Here is a 9307-nt window from a genome sequence, read left to right on the forward strand (position 1 = left end):
TCCTGGCTTTAAAGCAGCTTATGCTCAGTAAGAACATGTATTTTATTTTATTGTTGAGGAAAAGTTTATATTATCCGTATTAATTAGAAAATGATTTAAAAGTGCAAGATCCCCCTCTGATTGGACTAGAATTACAGACTTTAAACCACATTTATCTTGTATCCAGTCGGAACTAGGACCACACTGGCGTATCTGTTTCCTCCGGAGCAAATACCCCGTTGGATCGTCTGTGAATCTTGTGACGTGGTTATTGGTACTTAACTGCATATTGAAAACTACTTAGCTAGCTCGTTAGCGGTAATTACATTGTGAATAAGCCGCCGGACGTCTGCTATACACATTAACTAGTTTTAGTTTATGTGGAATAAAAAGTTTATTCGGTTGTTCTGACGGGAATCCAAGTATTTGCTGCTGATTTGTCTGGTAACTAAGCTGAGGCCTCACGAAGACCAGCTAGCACCCGTAGCTATATGTATGCTGGATTTGATTTCAGAAATGTAACATAGCTTTGCAGGTTTTAAACGGCATTTACATAAAGACTAGCATGTGATAAGTATGTAACCAGTAGCCAGAAGAAAAAAAGGATTTACTCAAGCGCAGCATGCCTAACAATAGTTGGTTAGCTTGATAGCAGCTAGCACTTGTCAGCTGTGCTAACGTTACTCAAGTTTCTGTAGCTGCGTTATTGTTAGCAGATAAGCTAACTGGCTGAGCTCCATAAGAAGTATTGCTCTCGTATTATTCTGATTCTGTCATCCTCCAGATTAGATCCTCGGGGCTGTGGGATCGTATCTGCTGTGACTGACTGACTAGAACTCATACGGCGGCATCATGAAGCTCTACAGCCTCAGCATCCACCATAAAGGAGCAACCAAAGCCAACCTGCTTAAATCGGCATACGACCTCTCCTCCTTCAGCTTCTTTCAGCGATCCAGGTGGGTCGACATAACCAGTATCTGAATGAGAACCAAACAGGTTTGCGTGCAGTTTGGTGTCCCATATTCCAATTTTTTTGTTTTCATTTTCTGTGTGTAGATCGCAGAGAGCGTGCAATCACTTACGTTGTGATCTGTCTTAAGCTAGTTGGTTTGGTTTAGCAGGATATGTTGTGGTTCATCACAAGCCACAATACAGTCTAGGTGACGAAAGAAATCCGAAAGAAATACATCCTGGACTCCAGCTGTTATGCATTGCAGAAAAGCAAATTCAAGGCTTTTGAACAGCAATATAGCAATCATAATAAACTGATTAATATAACCCAAAAGGATCTTTTCTTTTTCTGGTACAGCACATTCACATCTTTGGTATAATGACATCACCCCATGTTTTGCAGGGGGTGTGTTTACATTAGATGATCACTGCAACAAACACAACACGTCATTTTGAGGTTAACTTGTTAACAATAAAATGCTTGACAGTGTTTAGTCTAAATAATGTTGCCTGACCATAATGTGCTTCCATCAGTGACGTTATTGTTGTGGTTTGTTTAGTGTTCAGGAGTTCATGACCTTCACCAGTGCCTTGATTGTTGAACGGACATCACAAGGAAGCCGTGCCTCCGTCAAAGAACAAGGTAAAAATTAGCAGGTTCAGCCCAATCTGCAAATTTAAAATTGTAATAACTGGTTTGGTGTCGCTTAACACTTATCTAGTTGTCACTAGGTCTGGTGCCACCCAGTCCACGTGGCGGTATCAACTTTGTTTTGTGTGAAGCAGATGACTTACAGTACAAGGGGCATGCTGGTGGTCGAGTGGTTAAGATGTACAGCATATAACAAGTGATACTCATCAAAATAACAAAAATGTCCAACGCGTTTCATAAAGCCTATGTTCAGCACAATACAGTACAATGACTGATATGCAAACTTCACGCATTGTGGCTGTGCTGTTCCTAACATTTGTTTGAAAATCTATCACTTTTGCTTTTCTTAACAAAGTGACCTGTGGCAACTTGCTTTGGGTTAACCCGTATTATAAAACCAGAAACTGTCTTTTTTTTCCACACTTCTGTTTTGAACATACCATACATGGTTTCTCTTTCTTTTAGAGTACCTGTGCCATGTGTACGTACGAAATGACAACCTAAGCGCTGTAGTCATTGCTGACACTGAATACCCACAGAGAGTCTGTTTCACATTGCTAGACAAGGTGGGTGCAAAAACATGTATTAAAAAAAAAAAAAAAAAAAAAAGACATACTTTTGCACTTTGCTGTCTTCAATACTGAGATTGCTGTCTGGTTGTTTTTAGGTATTAGAGGAGTTCTCCAGGCAAGTGGACAGTATAGACTGGCCCTCTGGTAATCCTGAAACCATAAACTACAAAGCCCTGGATATTCACCTTTCTAAATACCAGGTCAGTTTGTTATGTTTTTCAAACTGTGTCATAAAAATATGTTTGGGGAACACATAGCAGGGAGACTGCTCGTCTTCCCCCAAGAAATGTTGAGCATTAAACACTTAATTTCCTTCATTCTAATTCATCTTTATGCACCAATTTATGTTGGAAATGTCTTTTATTTATGTGAAGAAAACATAATTCATGAGACAGGTGACATGATGACGTGACAAAATTATTTTTCGGCCTTTATTTTATTTATTGATAAGACAGATTAAGACAGGAAAGTGGGGGAGAGATTGGGAATGACATGCAGCAAAGGGCCGCAGGTCAGAAGTGAACCCGCGGCCGCTGCAACAAAGACTGAGCCTCCGTACATGGGGCGCACACTCAACCAGGTGAACTAACCAGGCACTACGAGGAGACTACGAGGAGTTTTTAACCGGTTATGAAACCGTTTCAGTTTGATACTGATGCAACTATATCAGATGGCTGTGCAGCCTCCTGCAGAGAGACCCACATCCAACTTTGCTGCCACCTTGGACCTGCAGTAGGCGCTCCGGCAGGGGGCTGAGAGCTCTGCGCCAGGCAGCAGCAGCTCCCCCTCTGGCCAGGAGCAGAGCTTCACCTCGCTGCATCACCGTGGCCCGGTATAGCCTGACTCTGGGCGGTAAAACTGATATCCCCGTAGCGCTAGCTTCACAGCGCAGCGTTCAGGTCCAGTCAAAACAATGCAGTTTAGCTTGCTTATCAGCGCCAGCTGTGTGTGAAAAACATAACGGCTGTGGATGAGAAGGGAGTTGACTGCTGGAAGTCGTTTTGATGCTGGTGATTTTCCTTTTGCCGCTGGCTAAAACCTCATTGGGTCATGGATATGAAATTTGGCCGATCAAAGATCTTTTTTTTAATGAAATGTTGCTCAATGATTACTATGCAATAGCAGTGTACATGACACCTTGTTGTTTTGTTTATTTATTTTTTTCCCAGAACCCCAGGGAAGCAGATGCAATGACCAAAGTGCAGGCAGAGCTGGATGAGACAAAGATCATTTTGGTAAGATACCTCCATTGGACATATTTTCACATTACTCACTTATGTTTAAGGCAATGGGGCCAGGGAAGTCCTTGTAAAGACCATAAAGGCCCTGAACACCCACACGGGTGTGTGCATAGTTAATGTGGGTGATTGGACCTTTTCCTGGACTGTGGGTGGGGTTAGACTGAGCAATTTGACATCTTCCTGAGTCCACCGTGTTGTTTCACCTGTTACGATGGGACAAATGACACCTTTGTCATCCTTTATTGGTAGAATGAATTTGTGACTTAATAAGTTCCCATCAAAGCTCCGGCCCACCTTCAACCTGAAAAGATCAGCCAAAATAACTGAAAACACCTGTGTGGAACCCTATCCATCGCTCCCTGAAACAATGTGTTGCTATACCAGAGCGTTAGTCAAGTCAAAATCTTTACACTGCACAATATTTCATGAATAAATATTGTTTCTGTAGCACAACACCATGGAAAGTCTGTTGGAGAGAGGAGAGAAACTAGATGATCTTGTGGCAAAGTCAGAGCACTTGGGAAACCAGTCCAAAGCCTTCTACAAGACTGTGAGTACTGACAAATTGCCTTGTTAACGCTGGACTGTAAGTCTATAATGGCCATTCCCTGTTTAGAAGCCTGACTGTGTGCATAACACGTGTGTTCATGTCAACTTCTGCAGGCACGAAAACAGAACTCATGCTGTGAAATCATGTGATGCTACTGCCTTGTCCTCGTGGACACGCCTCTCTCTGCCTTTCTGCTTTTCCTACAACTCCCATCACGCACCAGCCACCAGCTCTCAACACAAAGGACAGAAAAGACGCTGTCTAATCCGGGATGGCGTGCCGGGATGAGAGGACTGAGGGTGGAAGGTGGTGGCCAGTCTTAAGTGTGACCTGTCCGGATTGTGACTGATGGGGGCTGAAGGAGTGATGGGGTTTGGTCGGGGAAGATTTGATTTATTTTTAACCTTTTTCAAAGGGTAAACATCTGTGTGGTGTTTCAATACCAGCTGCAAACATAATAGTGTGACGTTGTGTATCGGTGATGTGTTGTTGAAACGTCTTCAAACCATTTGTTATCTAGATTGAATCAAAACCTCAGTTTGATTTCAGCTCTTAATATTTCAAAAGAGTATTAAACACAATTATGCTTGTTCTTCAAGGCAACTCTGACAATCTCAGTCTTATCTTGTGATTTCATAAAATGCGTCAGCGTTTCGGTTCAATTCTTCAAAACCCAGTTTTTCTTGCAGGTGTAACCTTTCTTGCCCACTAGGTGGCCCTGTTTATTTACTTTATTGCTCCAATGAGCCTCAGCGTTGATGAAAATGTAAAATCTCTGTGAGCCAAAACGGAAAGTATGATTTAAAAAATATCCCACCAAATTTTACAATGATTTTGAGATGTCTTTGCTAGACTGGATTAAGTTACATGACTTTTTTTTTTCTCTGTCTTATAGTGTTAATGAAACCTTAAACATTCCCTTTTTTGGTGAGTGTGTTGTTGAGTGATGACGCATCTTAAAGCTGATGAAGTGGGAGAATAGATGTGAAATGTAGAGAGATGTTTCTTCATAGACGCAGCCTTATTGCAGTGTGGCTAACATTTAACCTCCGGTCCTGTTTAGCGATGATGTCGTCTTATATGAAGGACAGGACTTGTAAGCTATTCTCTTTTATTTTATGTATTGTAGCCATGTTTTTCAATCTGGTAGACAACATACATTACACTTGAGCAGGTTTTTAGAGTCCAAAAGCCCACTCAGACCTCTGCAGTCAGGGGCTCATCTGTACCGCTCAAACCTGGGATCACTGACATTTAACCATCCTTTATTGTGACTGAGGTGATTCTGGGAAACCTCAGACGCTGTTGCAATTCTGGCTTCTTTTTGTGCTAGTCAAGTTTCTCCTAAAATGTGTTTAACTTTTGAAAAGAGGACGGACATAAATTGAGTGATTTCACATCCCACTCTTATTTTAAGACACTCCACAGCTGTCTTTATTTTTCTTTTTTTCTTTCAGCACTGTTGGCTTTGTATGTAGAAATGTCTTTCACCAAGAACGGCTGATCAGTTTAAGATAAAGAGATGCCTTTGGTTGTGTATTTTAGAGGATTCTCTGCTCTCTTTTCGCTGTATGAGTGTATGCTTTGCTAATTTACAACATATGCAGGCTGCATTAATGTTGAGTGCCTGTGTTGGACTGTTGTGTGTGTGTGATTTGAATTGCTCTTTCTGCTTTTACAGTGTAAACGTTTGTGCAATATCTCTGCAGACTGTTGGTGTATGTCTCTTTAGAATGGAGAGAATAAATGGAAATATTTCTCAAAGGACAGTAAATTGTCCTTTCGTATAATACTACTCTTTTGACTAATTCCCATGTGATGCGTGTCAAGGGTTGTTTCTGAGATTATTTTTTATTTTTCAAAATTTCCAAGTCATGTGCTAAATTTGAAAGTGGGTGTGTAAAACAGGCTGCATTAAACATTCTGGTCCAGATGTGGTCTTCAAACTTAAAACAGACTTCAGATAATAAACTGTACTCTTCTGTCTGTGTTAACATCTTGTTTTCGGAACGCTGCTTGTTTACGGAACATGAAATCTTGCATAGACAAAAACGATTCATTCTGGTGTTCTAGTGGTATTTTAAGGCATCCTGGAAGTATCTTTCCAAGTGGCTTTGAGATGTGTCAGGATATCCTGTAAAACAATGTGCAGTTAAACTTGTCATGTGCAGTGTCTGAAAAGCAACAATTATAACTTTAATATCTAAATCAGCAAACTGGGGCTGTGAGGTGCGGATGCACCCTTTAAGTGTTGTAGGAAATGTCACGTCTTGATAGGAATGGAATCCTATAGGTAATACAATTAGTAAGTTATCAAAACAAGAATAGGCTACCAAGGACCCTACAAATGCCAATGAAAAGCATTAAATGTCAAATCAATTTTACCCTCAGGAATAAGCCTATACATTGATTATGAAAGACAGACATTAAACTACATAATTCAGACAACTTAATTAACATTTAACTCACCCTTGCTCAAAATACGTAATAGCCCACAACATGGCCCGAAGTGCTTGTCTATGCTTATTATGAAGTACGAGTTCAAAAGACCCCACCCCCCTCCTCCTCCCCCGCGCACATCTGAGGTGAGAAGAGAAATGTGGACGGAGGTAAAAAAACAACACAAGAGCAAGACTGTCATCGGCAACGGGAACAGCTCGAAGGTAAGAAGCTAAACGGGAAACCAGACGTTATTTTGTGTCTTTCTGAAGAGAGCAATGTTCCAAAACAAGTCTGTTAATCCAAAAGTGAGTCTCTCTCTTGGGATATATAGTTCTAATTTACGACGGTTAAAACCTGCCATAACTGATTTAGCCCACTTGTTTACAAGCCTTCAGTGAGTAGTGTTTCAGTAATGCTCGACTGGAAGCTGTTTTACACCCAGTTGCAGGAACAAGACTTGTCTCGAGGCGAATGTTTTGGAAATACGTGAGTTTGTCATAGTTACTTATATTACTCTTTTCTTATCTTTGCTGTGGCGTTGTCCGACGCGCACTGATTTTCCACATTGTTGGACTTCCTGCAGCAAGTTTCCACCTCTGCTGTAAGCAGCATGGCTGCTGATCAGATCCAGCCTGTACTTCACTTGTAATTCTATTAAGTGGCTTATTTTTTTTTTTTTACCTGCACAAGACAAGTATCCGAGCTGGAGTTGCTGTGTGTCCTGTCGTGTCAGGGGTGCCCTATGCTCCACATTTTTGTGTGTGCAACCGATGTTTTGTTGCATTTTCAGATGGGTGACCCAGATCTGACACGACAGCTTTTACACACTGTTCAACAGAGAAATGGTGAGATGTTTTCTCTCTTTTGAGTTGGATCCCTTCTGTTATTCTTTGTTCTTCTATCTGGGGTTATAATTTTTTAATTCTAGTGAAAAACTGAAGTGCTTGTACTTAAAGTAGTACCACAGTACCTACATCAGCTTTAAAGTGGCAGAGAAATGGGCAATTCACTTAAGCAGTATGTCCACTTTAGGTGATTGGCTGCCAATACATATATATATATTTTAATTCAGAGCAACACATGATAAATAAAAGAGGAGTAGTCCCCATCCAAAATGAAGGTGCAGTGATCACAAACATGCAATTGATTCAATGTGGCAAGGTGAACATTTTGAAACATTGAACCATACTTTATGAAACACTGTAGTTGCTGCAGACAAAACCACTAACTGCAACTGAGGAAATGGCTGTTTAATGAATGTTTCAGGGAATTCATTAAATAAAACATTTCAAATTAGTATACCAGAGAGGGGAGTAGAAGGGAATAGTTTTGTATAGTTGTTTGGATCAGTTATGTAGGCAAATGTATCTCACACACCCACTCTTTTCTATTAGCATTGTCAAGTATTTCTATTTTTTTTTTTTTTTAAATAAAACCCATGAAGGTTCAACTGCAGCTGCCACTCATCCTGCTCTCACAGAGGACTCTTTAACCAGCAGCAGTGGAATCATCCCTGGTGAGCCTCACTTCTACAAAAATCTTTGCAGAACCCATAAGATCCGTTTCAGAGGAAAAACATCTGTATATAAAATGTGCAAACCTGAGTTGATAGCTAACAACTAATTTTACTCAGATGGCCAAGGCCCACAAATAAAGGGACATCAAGTTGCACCACCAACAGCCAGCAAGCTTTTCAAAAAAATCACTGCAAAAACAATGGACGTCTTGTCAATGATCAAATTGCTGAGTTTTATTTGTTTTATTTTTTAAATTATTTTCCAAAAATATCCACTGCTGAGACTGGTGGTTTTTTTATAACACTCACTTAATAGTGTCAGTTCAGCAGACTAGAACCTTGGAAAGGGCAGTGAAATTCCTCGGGTCTGTTATATTACGAATGCGGGTTGACCGTCTGCAGAGCCCTGAAAGACGACATTTACAAGCCTCTCACAGGAAGGAAGAAATCCCCGAAAAGATATTCCGGTAGTTCTCTTGGTATATTGACATGTGAAGATGGATAGGAAAATGTTATAAAACAGTTTTTGTTAATGTGGAGGAACTGGTTTATTCAGGTCAATAGGATGAACAGAAGGTAAACAAATTATTTCTTCAGTAGGCTACGCCCTGCAGAAGATACAACTAGTGATGCAACTGACAATTATTTTAACTGTTTATTAACAGAGTAGTGAAGAAACTAGAAAATAATTCATGTTTAGGTAAATGTAATCAGAATTTAGTTTTTCTTTAAAAAAAAATTAAAAGTGAATTGATTATCAAAATAGTTGCCGATTAATTTAGTTGTTGAAGACTAATGGATTAGTTTTTGCAGCTCTAGATGCAACAGAGAATTGGGCTACATTGAACTTGGTGCATGTGTGTGTGTTCATGTATTTGCACATGTGTAGTTACGCTTTAACATACATGTGTGTATTTTTGTGCTTTTTAGGTGCAATTGCAGCCACAGTGTTCATTGCCTTTTTACTTGCTCTCTACGCTGTCCTCTGGAAGTGCATGGTGTCACCACCACAACGGTAAAGGACAAACGCAAGCCACAACTTGACTTTACTGGAGCTTGTATTTGATTTTGTTGACACAGCCATTCATTCACCTGCCTTTTTAGCGTCACATGTTTGAACTTTGTATCCCAGCTCATCAAAGAAAGACAAATCCCCTCACTGCACTTTTCCTTTTCAATTGTTACTGTTTTTCTTGTAGTTGCCATGTAAACAAACTCATTTGTCTTTCCCCTTTCAGAAAGCAGAGCAAGGTGAGGATGAGAGTAAAAAAGAGGACGTCTGTGTGAAGATTGCCTTCTAGGTTGAAAATATCTCGCGCTTCTTCAGCAGGTCATTTTGGATCTCAATTGTGTGCACTAAAGACTTTGCTCCCAGTCAGAGAAAAGCACCCTAGTAACAATATG

General features: G+C 40.4%; 1 protein-coding gene across 4 annotated transcripts; it reads left to right on the top strand.

Annotated features, from left to right (window-relative positions):
* Nucleotides 1–174: 174 nt before the first annotated feature.
* On the top strand, nt 175–6002 carry ykt6 (YKT6 v-SNARE homolog (S. cerevisiae)). 4 transcript variants are annotated; one of them, XM_032516200.1, is made up of 8 exons: nt 175–253; nt 764–935; nt 1491–1573; nt 2048–2148; nt 2250–2354; nt 3324–3389; nt 3844–3945; nt 4059–6002. In XM_032516200.1, the coding sequence occupies exons 2-8, from the start codon at nt 832–834 to the stop codon at nt 4092–4094; spliced, it is 597 nt and encodes a 198-aa protein (XP_032372091.1). In that variant the 5' UTR covers nt 175–253; nt 764–831; the 3' UTR covers nt 4095–6002. The 4 variants fall into 4 exon arrangements, with proteins under 4 accessions (XP_032372091.1, XP_032372089.1, XP_032372090.1 ...); XM_032516198.1 differs by having other exon boundaries at nt 213–423; XM_032516199.1 differs by having other exon boundaries at nt 216–472.
* Nucleotides 6003–9307: the final 3305 nt, after the last annotated feature.

The sequence above is a fragment of the Etheostoma spectabile genome, chromosome 5 (genome assembly GCF_008692095.1).
Source record: "Etheostoma spectabile isolate EspeVRDwgs_2016 chromosome 5, UIUC_Espe_1.0, whole genome shotgun sequence".
In the NCBI taxonomy this organism is placed as follows: Eukaryota; Metazoa; Chordata; class Actinopteri; order Perciformes; family Percidae; genus Etheostoma; species Etheostoma spectabile.

Bases quoted from the DNA above. Each gene is read 5' to 3' on its own strand.
- ykt6 (XM_032516200.1), top strand. From the start codon at position 832: ATGAAGCTCTACAGCCTCAGCATCCACCATAAAGGAGCAACCAAAGCC. The intron at 936-1,490 runs GTGGGTCGACAT...TGGTTTGTTTAG, and splicing joins AGCTTCTTTCAGCGATCCAG to TGTTCAGGAGTTCATGACCT. The intron at 2,149-2,249 runs GTGGGTGCAAAA...GGTTGTTTTTAG, and splicing joins GTTTCACATTGCTAGACAAG to GTATTAGAGGAGTTCTCCAG.